Source organism: Mustelus asterias, chromosome 12 (genome assembly GCF_964213995.1).
Source record: "Mustelus asterias chromosome 12, sMusAst1.hap1.1, whole genome shotgun sequence".
Taxonomy (NCBI): Eukaryota; Metazoa; Chordata; class Chondrichthyes; order Carcharhiniformes; family Triakidae; genus Mustelus; species Mustelus asterias.
In genome coordinates this window covers 35,181,881-35,196,860 of record NC_135812.1, presented here as the reverse complement: position 1 = coordinate 35,196,860, position 14,980 = coordinate 35,181,881, and the positions used below count along the sequence as shown (strand labels likewise).

The following is a 14,980-nucleotide window of genomic DNA, read 5'->3' as shown; positions in this document are numbered from 1 at the left end:
GGGGGGAAGGAGGGGGGGAAGGAGGGGGGAAGGAGGGGGGAAGGAGGGGGGAAGGAGGGGGGAAGGAGGGGGGAAGGAGGGGGGAAGGAGGGAGGGAGGGGAGGGAGGGGAGGGAGGGGAGGGAGGGGAGGGAGGGGGGGGGAGGGAGGGGGGAGGGAGGGGGGAGGGAGGGGGGAGGGAGGGGGGGGAGGGAAGGGGGAGGGAGGGAGGGGAGGGGAGGGAGGGTGGGGGGAGAAGGAGGGGGGAAGGAGGGGGGAAGGAGGGGGGAAGGAGGGGGGAAGGAGGGAGGGGAGGGAGGGAGGGGAGGGAGGGGAGGGAGGGGAGGGAGGGAAGGGGGAGGGAGGGGGGGGGAGGGAGGGGAGGGAGGGGGGAGGGGAAGGGGGAGGGAGGGGGGAGGGAAGGGGGAGGGAAGGGGGAGGGAAGGGGGAGGGAAGGGGGAGGGGGGGAGGGAGGGAAGGGGGAGGGGGGGAGGGAGGGAGGGGGGAGGGTGGGGGGAGGGTGGGGGGAGGGTGGGGGGATGGAGGGGGGGGGAGGGGGGGAGGGAGGGGGAGGGAGGGGGGGGGAGGGAGGGGGAGGGAGGGGGAGGGAGGGGGGAGGGAGGGGGGAGGGAGGGGGGAGGGAGGGGGGAGGGAGGGGGGAGGGAGGGGGGAGGGAGGGGGGAGGGAGGGGGGAGGGAGGGGGGAGGGAGGGGGGAGGGAGGGGGGAGGGAGGGGGGAGGGAGGGGGGAGGGAGGGGGGAGGGTGGGGGGAGGGAGGGGGGAGGGAGGGGGAGGGAGGGGGGAGGGAGGGGGGGAGGGAGGGGGGGAGGGAGGGGGGGAGGTGGAATGGGACTGAGGGAGAATGTAGAAAAGGGGAAGCGGGGAGAGAAAAGGTAAGGGAAGGGGGATGAAGTAGGGGGAAAGAGTGGGGGGTGGGGAAGAAAAACGAAGAAAGACAATAAAGAAATAAAAGGTAGAGAACAGTAAAAAATTAAATAAAATGGAATGAAAACAAAGGGGGCCGAGGTGGGGTAGAGCAAACCATCTGAAGTTGTTGAATTCGATGTTGAGACCGGAAGGCTGTAAAGTGCCTAGCCGGAAGATGAGATGCTGTTCCTCCAGTTTGCGTTGAGCTTCACTGGAACATTGCAGCAGGCCAAGGACAGACATGTGGGCATGGGGGCAGGATCGTGTGTTAAAATGGCAAACAACGGGAAGGTCAGGGTCCTGATTGCGCACAGACCGAAGGTGCTCAGCAAAGCGATCACCCAGTCTACGCTTGGTCTCTCCAATATAGAGACCACATTGGGAGCAGCGAATGCAATAGACCAACTTGAAAGAGGTGCAAGTGAAACACTGCTTAATCTGGAATGAATGTTTTGGACCTTGGATGGTAAACATAGAAGAGGTAAAAAGACAGGTGTTACACCTGGTGTGATTGCATGGGAAGGTGCCATGAGTGACGGGAGAGGTGTTGGGTATAGTGGAGGAGTGGACTAGGTTATGCTGGAGGGAACAGTCTCTGTGGAATGCTGACAGAGGGAGTGAAGGGAAGATGCGTTTGGTGGTGGCATCACGCTGGAAAATGGCAGAGGATTATGCTTTGCATGCGGATGTTGGTGGGGTGAAATGTGAGAACAAGGAGGACTCTATTCTTGTTTTGGGAGGGAGGGGCAGGGGTGAAGGTCGTGGCGCGGGAGATGGACTGCTGTTGAGGGCCCTGTCGACACCTGTAGATGGGAATCCATGGTTGAGGAAAAAGGAGCACATATTAGAAGCACCACTTTGGAAAGTGGCATCATCAGAACTACCTCTGTCCCATTTTTCCCCCCTCCCCAACATCTCCATCTGTCACAGCTTACAACCTCTCTGCCGTTTGCCATTCACACCCTTTACTCTCTCTGTGGACAGCTATTCGCAGTCTTTTCCCCTGGTTTCCATGGCTAGGACTCATCTTTCATTCCCTCACCCTGCAGTATAAATATCTCCCACCTTCTATGCCTTTTAGCTTTGACAAAGGGTCATCTGGACTCAAAACATCAGCTCTTTTCTCTCCTTACAGATGCTGCTAGACCTGCTGAGATTTTCAGCGTTTTCTCTCATATTGTGAAGTTTACACGTTCAACCTGTGTCTGCGTGGGTTTCCTCTGGGTGCTCCGGTTTCCTCCCACACTCCAAAGCTGTGCGGGTTAGTTAATTGGCCATGATAAATTGCCCCTTAGCAGGATAGGATTGTTTTCAGTGCTGGCTCGATGGGCTGAATGGCCTCCCTCTGGACTGTAGAAATTCTGGTGCCTACTTTCCTGAGGTTGATGGGGTAAAACTGTTAATCGCTCCCATAGTTTGAATGCAACCTGACAAACCTGGCACTAAAATGTATAAATAGATTGTGGAAGTTCTGCAAACACATCTTTCACCGAAACCCCTGGTGACTGCAGAGCACTTTGGACTCCATAAAATAAATCAAGAGGAGGGGAGTCAATCCCTCAACTTGTGGCAGTGCTTAAAAGACTTGAAGAATATTTTGAGTATGGACATGTGCTGAATGAGACTATTCAGGACAGATTTGTTTACGGTCAATGCAGTGAAGCAACACAAAAATGTCTGTTAACTGAGTAATCCAGCTCTGCAAAAGACCATTGAAATTGCTGTGTCGATGGAGCTGGCTGCAAAGGAAGCCCAGCAATTGAGTTTGTCTACTCAAATACATAAAATTTCCACTGAATCAACACCCAAAGCCGCCAAAATTCGTACATGTTAGTGATGTGCGAACCCAGGGCATTCTGCTGATGAATGCTGGTGTAGAGACTTGGGATATTAAAGCTATGGAAAAAAATGACACACAAAACGTGCTCTGCAGAAAGAAAAAGCAAGCAATGAATAAAAATAGAAAGCAAGAACAAATCAAGACAGCATTTAAACAAAATAAAAGAAGTGTCCATGCCGTACAACAGGATCAAAAAGAGGGAAGAGACTCACAGTCAGAGAAGGAATTATCACTATATGTGCTTATCATTGGTACTACACACAGATTCTGGGTCACTCCACAGCTGGAAGGACAGCCGGTAAGGATGGAAGTTGACACTGGGGTAGCAGTCTCACTATTGCTAGAGACTGTCCATAATGAGAAACTCCAATGCATTCCCTTACTGGTAGCATGGTGGCACAATGGTTAGCACTGCTGCTTCACCATGCCAGGGACCGGGTTGCGATTCCGATTCTCAGCTTGGGTCGCTGTCTGTGTGGAGTCTGTACGTTCTCCCTGTGTCTGCGTGGGTTTCCTCCCGGTGATCCGGTTTCCTCCCATAGACTGAAAGATGTAGCACTGGCCATGCTAAATTCTCCCTCAGTGTACCCGAGCAGGTGCCGGGGTGTGACGACTAGGGAATTTTCACAGTAACTCCATTGTAGTGTTAATGCAAGCTTCCTTGTGACACTAATAAATAAACTTTAAACTTAAGGCTATCAAGGAAAGCGCTGAAGACATACACAGAGGAAGTGGTTCCCCTGAGGGACTGCACTGAAGTGGCTGTGTACTTTGTTAGTACATGTAGTAAAGGGAAACTATCCAGCATTGGTGGGTTGTACATGGCTGGAGAAGATGCGACTGAACTGGGCTGAAGTCAACATGGTGACCAATGGAGAGCCAGGTCTCCTGAAAACCTTGAAAAAGCATACTTTCATTCTCAATGGAGACTCAGGCAGCATGAAGGATACTACAGTCAAACTATAAATAAAAGACAGAAGCCAAATAAAATGCTTAAAGGCAAGGTCTGTACTATATACTATTAGGTTGAAGGTGGAGGCTGACTTGGAGCAACTGATGAAGACTATTGTTTCAGTCATCAAGAAGGATGGATCTGTAAGGATTTGCGGAGACTTCAAAGGCATCATAAATCCAGTGTCATGTGCTGAATAGTACCCATTAACTCGCATTGAAGACCTGTTTGCAGGTTTATCAGGAGGCTAAAGTTTCAGCAAAATTCTCCAGATCCAGGCCTGCTTGTAGATGAACGTGAACAAGTAGTCACAGGAACCGCTGACAATCGTGACACACAAAGGCTCGTTCTGGTACTGAAGATTGTCGTTTGGTATCACATCTACTCCTGCATAGTTTCAAAGGGCAATGGATCAGATTCTGAGTGGAGTCCAGTGCTACTTGAATGACATCCTAACCATTGGAAGAGAGGAGGATGAATACCTTCGAAACTTGGATGCCATTCTTCAGAGATTGGAAGACCGTAAGGAAAAGTGGGAGTTTTACCAATCCTCAGTTGAGTATTTGGATATGCGATTGACGCCATTGGCCTTCACAAATCTCTTTAAGGCTAAGGCCATTATAGAGGCATTTGCATTATCAGAACACAAGTCCTTCCAGAGATTGTTGAAAATTTGTCCCAAACTTGGCAACAATTCTGAAATTTTTACATAACCTCTTGTGCCAGAACAAACCATAGAAGTGGTCAGATCAATGCAATAACGGCTTCAGGCAAGCCAAAGAAATGTTACTTAAGTCTGAAGGTCTCATCCACTTTGATCCTACTTTAACTGTACAGTTGGCTTGTGATACATCCCCCTATGGTGTAGGAATGGTGGTCTCCCACATCGTGCCATTGGGTGAAAAAAGATCCATTGCTTTTGCTTCTTGAACTTTGAGTAAAACTGAAAGTAACGCATGCTCAGATTGAACGGGAAGCATTTGGGATCACCTTTGGAGTAAAGAGATTCCATCAGTTCCTGTCTTGGAGAGAGTTTGCATTGTTGATGGACCATCATCCATTCACTACCATTTTTGGATCACACATGGGAATTCAGTTACTTGTGGCAAGTAGAATGTAAAAATGGGCATTGCTCTTGTCTATACATGCTTATACCATTATGTACCCACAGTCAAGTCTACATTGTAATGCGGACAGACTTTCAAGATTGGCACTATGAGACAGTTCTTTGGACTGCTCGAAGTGGAATATCTTCTACTTTAAATGAGTAGACAATACAGTCACTTCTAGGAAGTGAGAAAACACACTCGGAGCGGCGCTGTACTCTCAGAAATGATGGATATGACTTTACAAGGGAAGACTTTGAAACTAACATCTAACCTGAAAGTGTGCAACTCCAGGAGATTTAAGCTGTCAGTACAATCGGGATGTCTTCTAGGGGGGCTCAGAGTGATCATTCTGCCACCACTGAGGAAGTGGGTGTTAGAAAACATAGAAACCCTATAGTACAGAAAGAGGCCAATCGACCCATCGAGTCTGCACCGACCACAATCCCACCCAGGCCCTACCCCCATATCCCTACAGATTTACCCACTAATCCCTCTAACCTACGCATCTCAGGACACTAAGGGCAATTTTAGCATGGCCAATCAACCTAACCCGCACATCTTTGGACTGTGGGAGGAAACCGGAGCACCCGGAGGAAACCCACGCAGACACGAGGAGAATGTGCAAACTCCACACAGACAGTGACCCAAGCTGGGAATCGAACCCAGGTCTCTGGAGCTGTGAAGCAGCAGTGCTAACCACTGTGCTACCATGCCGCCCCGGTAGCTTAGGGAAGCTACATAAGGGTCATTGCAAAGTCACTGAAGAAAGTAGCAAGAAGTTATTTCTGATGGCCTGGACTGGACGTGGCAATTGAGGAGAAAGCTGGAACATGTTCTTCTTACACTAAATTAAGTAACATGTTGTCCTTAGCACCACTGCATCCATGTGAATGGCCTGAAGAGGCTGGGCAACGTGTGCATGTGGATTTTGTATGACTTTTCGAATGACATATGTTCTTGGTAATGGTTGATTCTCACGCCAAATGGCCAGAAATCACTGTGATGACATCTACCACCTTTGAGAAAACTATTGAGTATTTAGTGGCCTTAGATTTCCTGAACAGCTGATAAGCGACAATGGACCTCAATTTGTCTCACAGGAATTTGAAAGCTTCCCTTAAGAAAACAATATTCAACAGATTACTTCCACATCATATCACCCTGCTACTAATGGACTAGCAGAATGCTTCATCCAAACCCTAAAACATGCCTTGAAAGGAACCAAAAAACAAAGTTCGCTTATTAAACGTCTTAACAAATTCTTACTGTTTACCGGAATACTACAGATTCCATGACCAAGACCTCTCCTGCTTTACCCATGATACAAAGGCAACTGCATTTCGCATTTAATCTTTTAAAACCTCCATAAACTAAGATGATTGTGTGACAGCAACGACAAGCACAAGTGGAATGGTGGGAAGGCAAGGCGAAACGCAGAGTGTTCCATCAAGAACAAGGAGTTCTGGTTCGGAACTACTCCACAGGGAGAAATGGGTTCCTGCTACTATCCTTGCGCAAACTGGAGCTGTCTCTTTCACTGCCCAGACCAGAGATGACATTATCTGGAGGAGACAGGCAGACCATTTATCGGCTGGAAGAACAGATCCATAAAATCCGGAACCTGCTGAAAATTCAGGATCAGACTTACAAAGTCCTGACTTGAACCCTCCTACACTACCAGACACTGCTGGGGAAAGTAACACCTCACCTTCTGTTCAGACAAAGGGACACCCTCTAGTTCCTACGTCAACACCGGTTAAACCAACCACCGATGACGTCAGTGCAAAGATGAACATGTCAGAAGTTGCCAACAGTGTGACGCCAGAGGATCACTGTCAACTGTTCCGAGAGGGATGACCTCCAGACTGTCTGACTTATTAATAGCGACTGAACTTGTTTGGGGATGTTCGGGGTGGTGGGTACCAGAAATTATGTAATAGACCTAGGGTGGAAATCAGAGGGAAGCAGCAGCCATGGAGATCACACATCATTAATGAAGCTCCCTTTGTTTTTAGCCAAATTCTGTCCTGCGTATCATTTCTCCAACATATAACCAATCATGGCACTTTCAGCTTGGCATCATTACACATGTAAACAGCCACACCAGTACACATATCCATGCAGCCATCAATGTGCTTTACAGAATTGAGGTACTTTTGAAGAGTAGTCACGGCTGTAGTGTGGGAAAGTATATTGCAAGGGAGGGTGTAGCTGATTATTTTTGTCGTGTGTTGTGTGTGAATTTTCTGTTCACTATGGTGAGGAGTTCCAGTGCTGAGAAATGAAACACTTTGCATTTAAAAGATGCAATGTCAGCATAAGCTTCTCCCAGGTCAGCTGCAGCACAGGTTAGAGGAAAGCTCTCTAACCATCCCAGGAGATACTTTGAGATCAGCCACTGCACAGGTTCCAAATAGAGTAAAACTGCCTCTCTATTCACATGCCAAACACTCCCAGGGTTGGTTCAGCACAGATTAAATTGAGGAATCTCCCTCCTCTTCACCAGCATGACATGATTCCATTTCCCACATCAGTATCAGTGTAGGATCAATTGATGCTGAAAATGGGCATTTTTTTGCCCTCTAGGCCTGTGCATACTAGTTGCCTGCAGCTGCCAGGGGAATTCCCTCCTTATATCTCTCTATCCTCCCTTAACTCAGTTCTTAAAACCTACCTCTTTTACCAAGCTTTAGATCATCTGACCTAATAACTTGTGTGGCTCAGTGTCCTGTGAAAGAGCTTGAGAGCTATATAAGTTATTGGAAGAGATGAAATCCAGTTACAAAAGGCTGTATTTCCCCGAGCAATATTGAATACATATCCAATCACTGACAATGGCATTGGATACTTACCTGGTACCTGAAATCTCCCACAGCTATTAACATATTAGACTCACAACTTTTAACACTTCACACTACATGAAAACTACTACACTCTGGATCTGACCTCACGCCTCTCTTTAGAGAAATACCCCATGTAGCTGTGTTCCATTACCCTTCCCATGTTTTTCCCAGAAATAAAAAACGTTAAAAATCCTGCACAGGCAAAAAAAAAATCATTTTTGGCATATCAAAAAATATTTCTGTCTTTCTGAAAAACGATGTGTGCAGTTGTACCTACCTGGATTGTTGGGGATTGCCTGGCAGTAGAGGGACTCATCTTGTACTGGGCCTCCATCACAGTATCCTTCAGTACAGCTATCTTGAAATGGTTGGCCTGGATCCATGTTGCTTCTGTGTTGCTCTCCAGTCAACTGTGGCTCAGAACCAACCTGATACCGTCGTTGCTGACAGAGAGAGCCAGGACACTCACAGAATGGGAAACTCCATTCATTAGAGACTCCATTGTTGAGGATTAAAGGGATTGGCACTGATTGCTGAATATCTGGAATGTGGCACTGTCTCCCACTGTTCCCATAGTGAATGTGCACTCTACAGTCTTCCAGGGTATCACAGTCTTGATGGAAGTACACCACTGGCTGATCCAGCTGGAAACTTCTTTTCCTTCTCATCCTCCTCCTCCTGTTGCTGGTCCGATTGGGTATATTTTCTGAAGGCACTTGGTCCGGTTTGGCACACATATCCTGGCTCTCACCCCTTTCAACATCCATATTTTGCAGTGAGGTTTCAGGGAGGCAGAGTCCAGGGGGAAGCAATAGGTGCCGCTCCAAGCAGTGACACTGGACAGGGTGAGGGGTGTACTGGGACTGACAGCTGAATTCCGCCTGCTGCTGGCAGTGTTGAATGTCACTCATGAACTCCTCTAACTGCTCATTTTCCTGCTTTTGTGATGGGTTTCTGCCATGGCTCATACAGTGCTCTTCAGGACTTGGGTGAGCATCACTGTAATGGTGATGCCGATGATGGTGGTAGTGAGTGTGGCTAAGCACATGATCTTCCTGAGGACTAGTAACCGAGTCCAGTGACTTGGGTCTCTGTTCTTCAAAGGACGAACCCTTCAAACCCTCTCCACCTGCCCCACAGTACACAAGGGGATCATACTCACTGCTCAGAGAGCTACGGAACGTTGACTGGCTCCCATAAGTACAATGATTACTGATGTCCGTACAATCCAGTGTTGAATCACTGGAGGAGCAGTGGCAAGGACCTGAACTGGAGTCACTACCTGGGCTGTCTGCCAGGTACCCACTGCGCACTGAACAATTGATACCAAAACTGTCCCCTGAGCAGCTGTGGTTGTCATGGCTGCTGGTGAGCTGTGAATGAGCAGGAGCACAATTAGGCTTTAAATTATGTGAAGATGGCGGTGCACTGCATGCAGAAAGTTGCTGCGGCCTGCAGGGAGGTTTATGTAGACATGGTCGATGAAGAGCTTGGTCTGGCCAAGGTGGTCCTTTTCGAACAGTAAAGGGTCTATGGTGCCTGTAGAAAACTCCTTGGCCATCAGCATGGCGATAGTTGCACCTATGCAATGTTGAAGACTGTTGCGGCCTCGTGGCCACATATCTCATAGCGTTAAACCCTACACGGTAGACTTCTGGAGTAACAAAGTAATGGCCAGGGGGTGCAATTTGCATTCCTGGAGTTCTGGGATTGTTCAAATGGGGAGCCCTGGAAGGAATGGCAGTGTTCGGCCTGTGAAGGTGCGCATGGCCCGGGTATCGTCTGAGCAAATGGATACGCTGGTTTAGTTGAGCAGCTGGGTTGGCTTGGTCGTGGACTTCATGTTGTGCAGCAGATGAACTACCTTCTGAAAATAAGATGGAACAATGAACTGTTAGTGACCACTACGGCCAAACATTTCCTTTGATCTTTAATTACATTCCCAAGACTCATGGGCCATCACAGCTTTAGAGACCAGCAAACAGCTGAATATAACCAGTCTTCGAAGCAATGTGTAGAATGTGGGCCTTTGAGTCAAACTCAAATTGACACTCATTTCTCACTACAACCAGACAAGGCATGGCACACATTCTAGCTGTGTATGTGTTCACAGGTGACTTGGCTTGGCTCTGTGGAGATAGGATTGTGCAGCCTGCAACCAACCAGAGCTGCAAACCTGGGCTTGTTTGGCATTTATTCATTTGTATTTTAAATCACAATCCCCAGGCAAGAAGAACAGAGTTTTGAATGTTTGGTTCTGAATTCAATCCAGTTTCACTTGAGAGTGGGATAAATCTGAGCATTGATCTCAGCATTAAGGTGTGCAGTTAAAGATTAGAGAGAAAGGTAAATTTTAATCAATTCAGTTGTTTGAAACTCATCTTCATGATTTCAGATCTGTTCTGCTGTCATGGAAAAGTCCCTCTAGACAACAAAGTGAGAATCACACTCACTGCCTGAGTGCAGACAGCATGAAATAACATCCTTGACGGCAGCATGTATTTTATATTTACTGGCACTTGTGCTTTTCCCTCTAGAGACAGTGAAATGAACCACCTCTGCAGTTGGTCATGCCTTCCTGAAGTCACTGCTTTCAGAGGTATGTATGCTATTAAATCAGGTTGTTTGACCCCAGCCATTCCTGCCCTCACCATTTAACAAACCACAGCATCAAACCCAAATTGGCATTTACTTCCTTCAAAAATGGCTACAAGTGAACACTGAAATTTCACCTACCAATGATGTTGTACATGCAGAGGGGGCAGGTGCGATGCTGGAGAAGCCAGGGATCCACACATTCCTTGTGGAATTCATGGAAACAAGAAATTATCCGTAGGTCCTACAAAGACAAATCAGCCGCAGGATAAGCAATGCATTCTCATGGGCACCCAGCACAAAACACAAGAGTTAGTCGCTTAGTAGAACCGCACAGAGTTAATAATGAGTGAGAATCTTTTATCAAACTGCTAGGATCAGCTTCAGGAAGGCTATGGCATCAAGCAACAGGTGAAAGCAGAATTAGACAAATGGGATGACGCAAGAGATTTTTGAGGCTCTCACCCAAGCCCAGATAAACGAGATTTCCTTGTTCTCTGATGAGCAAACTAGCTAGTAAAGCTGGAACACTGCCCTTTCACCTCAGTGACCAATCCAGCAAACTGGTCCTTTCAAAATCATAGGACATTTGCAAAGACTTAATTCAGAACTCAGTAGGTTTGGATGTATGGCATAAACACAGACAACATAAATAAGAATCAAAATCCAACTTGTTGGGGTGGCGGGGAGTGGGTGGGGGAGACTGATCATTGAAGGATATCAGGATAAGAAATTGAATCCATTTAGTCTTTACTAATCAAGATTTCTATGTCATGCTAAAGGAAGAACAAAGATATTGACTAGTGCTTGAATCCTAAAATATAAATTCAAGTTGCCACTAATTCTTCTCACCTGTCCTTCAGAAAACTCCTCCAGACAGATAGCACACACTGGCTCCGACATACTGCTCTGAGAATCTAGGCTGCTCTGACGCTCATGACTTTGAGCTCGGCACCGGGATTGGTAACGTCTTGTAGCTAGCCGGCTGATTGCGTTGATAGTCTGCTGCTGCAAGGAATTCTGCAGAAAAAGGACATCGAGTCATTAGCTACAACAAATTGCATTTAACATTGAAAAATGAGTCACTGACCCTGGCAGTAAGAAGTGGTTTTGCTGTAGGGGAGAAGGCCCAGCGGCACTTGATATAGTCTAACTCAATCTACTGAGGGGTGGCTAAGCCAACTATGCACCAGATATGCACAAGTCTGCACTCTTTGTATACAAGGGAATAAAAATGGGAGCCATATCAGATATGTTTGGTGGCAGGAAAATTTTGAAGTTGGTGGAAGATGACTTGTGGAGTATGAGGGGAGAAAACGAGGATAAAGAAAATCTCTTTGTTGGGAGGGAAGGATGAGAAAGAGATGAATGGGAAACAGGGCAGGCTTGTTGAGGTTCCCATCTTTGACAGACCTCAACTTTCTGCTAGACATAATGTAGTTCTTTGGTATTAATTTCATATCCCCTCTACAGTTCATATTTCCATTCTGTCAGTATCGGGAGGGAGTGCCGATGTCTCTGGGGAAGAGGAGAATGAGTAGGTTGTATTTTGGGAAGGAATCCTTCCCAGTCATAACACAGCTGCATCCTTTATGCCAACTGTTCTTTTTCTTCCACTCCTAGATCACTGGAGTCTGCTCCTCTTTGCCAGTTTTCATGCTTCCCTTTCTACCTCCCCACCCCCTACTCAGCTGTTCACACTGTCTCATTTATGCCTTTTATTTGTTTCATACTTTCTTTTGTCCAGTACATCACTTTGAGCATCTCTTATTCTCTACCTGAGCACTTTACAGGCCATTACATTTCTTTTTTTCTATTGTGCGTGACTGTTCTGTTGTTTCTTTCTCTTCCTTATGTTCTGTTCCTTTCTAAATGCCGCACATCTGAGCGATTAGCTTTCGTGTTCTTCACAGGTGCTGTCCACCTCCAGTGTGTTTCCATTTTTAAATTAAAAAGGTACAGTAAAGCACCTTCAAGCTCCAAAGGGGTGCATTAACCTCAACCTTTAGGAAAGCATCTCTTTTATTTGTCAGTATAACTTTGTCTATTTGGTGTACAAGTATGGGCAATTTAAAGTGTTTATTAACAGCTTTTAGGAACAATACATGGGTTTCTACAGCTGTGGAAATCTGATGGCTCTGGTCTTGGGCCAGATGTGGAGCTAAATCCTACAAGTGGAATACAGTGAGTGCCACTCAAACTCCTGAGATTCTTTGATGCTTGCAATCATACTGTGTTTCCATGGTAAGTCTCAGTTCTAAATACAAGCAAACTTTAAATTGAGAGAACCAACCAATAATCAAGTCCAAAGCTTTTGTAGCCTTGATGCAGATAGTTAACCGCAGAGTTTAGATTGGCAGATTTATTAGTGACATATACAGTGCAATTATTGCAGAATACACTAGTGTTACTCGGGCATAATTTAGAACCAAGCTGATGCTGCCACTGCAACAGTAACAACATAGAATGCTGCTATATTCATAGGTGTAGTAACATAAGCACTCATTGCTGTAAATCACAGTAAGGCTACATTACTGGGCTAAAGTTGAACAGAAAGCTAATAGCCAGGACAGTTACAAACTGGAGGTAGCACTGCCCTTACCCGAGTCCGATTCTGCTTGCACTTGATTCTCACCGCCAGGATCATGACAACTACTGAGAAAGCAACAATTAGAGTCATCAGGATCCCCACATCGTAGGCTGGCTGGAGAGAGAGAGAGAAAATAATTATTACCAATTCGATGTGGCTGCCCCTTAACAGTAACTTCATTGCAGTGTTAATGTAAGCCTTACTTGTGACTAATAAATAAACAAACTTTACTTTAAACTGCCTGCTGAAATGGCCTCGCAAGCCACTCAAATCAAGGGAAATTAGGAATGGGCAGCAAATGCTGGTCTTGTCAGTGATGCCCACATTCTATGAATGAACAAAGACAAATACAGATGCTTTTCCATTAAACAGCATAACACTGGCTCAGCAACAACACACGCCCTAAACAGTTAGCAGCTTCATTAGGGATTGGGGGCGATTTTCCAGCCCAATCCCACACACGTGCAAATCCCATTATGACCAAAAGCTCTCACAAGGGGGCCATAATAGGATTTGAGACAGGGACGATTAGATCTTCCCCACCTGGCTGGTGACGTCATCAGGTTTACATTTAAATATACTTAAATATTCAAAAATCAGCTTAACGCTGCATCTTCCGGGAATGACAGATGTTCCCACCTGCTGGTATGATGTGATGCCGGTGGAAAACAGAGACAAGACGTGATGATCACGCTGGGGGCTCCCCTCCCCATCATCATGGGGCGGCACGGTAACACAGTGGTTAGCACTGCTGCTTCACAGCTCCAGGGCCCGAGTTCGATTCCCAGCTTGGGTCACTGTCTGTGTGGAGTTTGCACGTTCTCCTCATGTCTGCGTGGGTTTCCTTCGGGTGCTCCGGTTTCCTCCCACAGTCCAAAGAGATGCAGGCTAGGTTGATTGGCCAGGTTAAAAATTGCCCTTAGTGTCCTGAGATGCATAGGTTAGAGGAATTAGTGGGTAAATATGTAGGGATATGAGGGTAGGGCCTGAGTGGGATTGTGGTCGGTGCAGACTTGATGGGCTGAATGGCCTCTTTCTATATTGTAGGGTTTCTATGATTGTATGATTCTATGATCTCTGAACCTCGCTCTCAGAATATTGTCAAACAACCTCTAGCAAAAGTCACACTGACTGATTTGATTTGATTTCTTGTCACATGTATTAATATATAGTGAAAAGTATTGTTTCTTGCACACTATACAAAGCATACCGTTCATAGAGAAGGAAAGGAAAGATTGCAGAATGTAGTGTTACGTCATAGCTAGCTTGTAGAGAAAGATCAACTTCATGAGAGGTACGTCCATTCAAAAGTCTGATGGCAGCAGGGAAGAAACTGTTCTAGAGCCCGTTGATACGTGTCCTCAGACTTTTGTATCTTTTTCTCAACGGAAGAAAGTAGAAGAGAGAATGTCCGGGGTCCGTGGGATCCTTAATTATGCTGGCTGCTTTGCCGAGGAGTGGTGTAAGCCTCTCAGTTTTTTTTTTGAAGAATAAAGGCTTTGATGGAAGTTAAGTAATCAGGGGTGGCAGGTGGTGGGGCGAACTCAGTACCACAGGAATGTGAACACCACTTGCTGTGCAAGGCCAGTGTTGAAGAAACTCACATCGGAACCACAACTCTTATAATCTTCCCTCACTAAACGAGTGGCTCATTTTTTGGTAGGTGGGTAGATGACAAATATTGGAGGAAAAAAGCTGCGATAGCAAATCATCACTGCTACATTACATGAACAGGCAGCCACTGAGTCAGAGCTCCATTTCCAGGGACACCGTGCAGACTGGAAATGCCACAGGAATATCAAAGATAATTCCCAGCAGTCACTAGCTGTCTGTGACTCATTCCCTCACCTGTACATCTGCACTTGGTTGAAGGATTTGACTTGTAAGAGAAACAAAGCAAAGAAATAGTTGCGTCTGAATCCCTGTTGAGACTTGCAGGATCGACAATGGAAGGTAGTGCTCAGCAACCAAGCCTACACTGCACTGCCTGAAGGCTGATCACACAGGAGAGAAGAGGACACCCCTTCAGGTTCACAGCAGTTAACGCCTACACTCGGTACATGTTTATTGCGATGTGACCCTCAACTCAGTTATCTACAATATAGTCTTCAATGGCCAGAATTTGGACGTACTTATCGGTACTCCAG

The 14,980-nt window shown here is 46.6% G+C and overlaps 1 protein-coding gene across 1 annotated transcript in view; it reads right to left on the bottom strand.

Moving 5' to 3' along the window:
• rnf43 (ring finger protein 43) overlaps window positions 1–14,980 on the bottom strand; it is a 180,867-nt gene that overhangs the window by 8,320 nt on the left and 157,567 nt on the right. The window contains exons 5-8 of the mRNA XM_078225020.1: window positions 12,846–12,947; window positions 11,096–11,263; window positions 10,385–10,487; window positions 7,926–9,515 (exon numbers count right to left, since the gene is read on the bottom strand). Of these exons, the coding sequence (XP_078081146.1) occupies window positions 7,926–9,515; window positions 10,385–10,487; window positions 11,096–11,263; window positions 12,846–12,947 (1,963 nt within the window). The remainder of the gene's footprint in view (window positions 1–7,925; window positions 9,516–10,384; window positions 10,488–11,095; window positions 11,264–12,845; window positions 12,948–14,980) is intronic.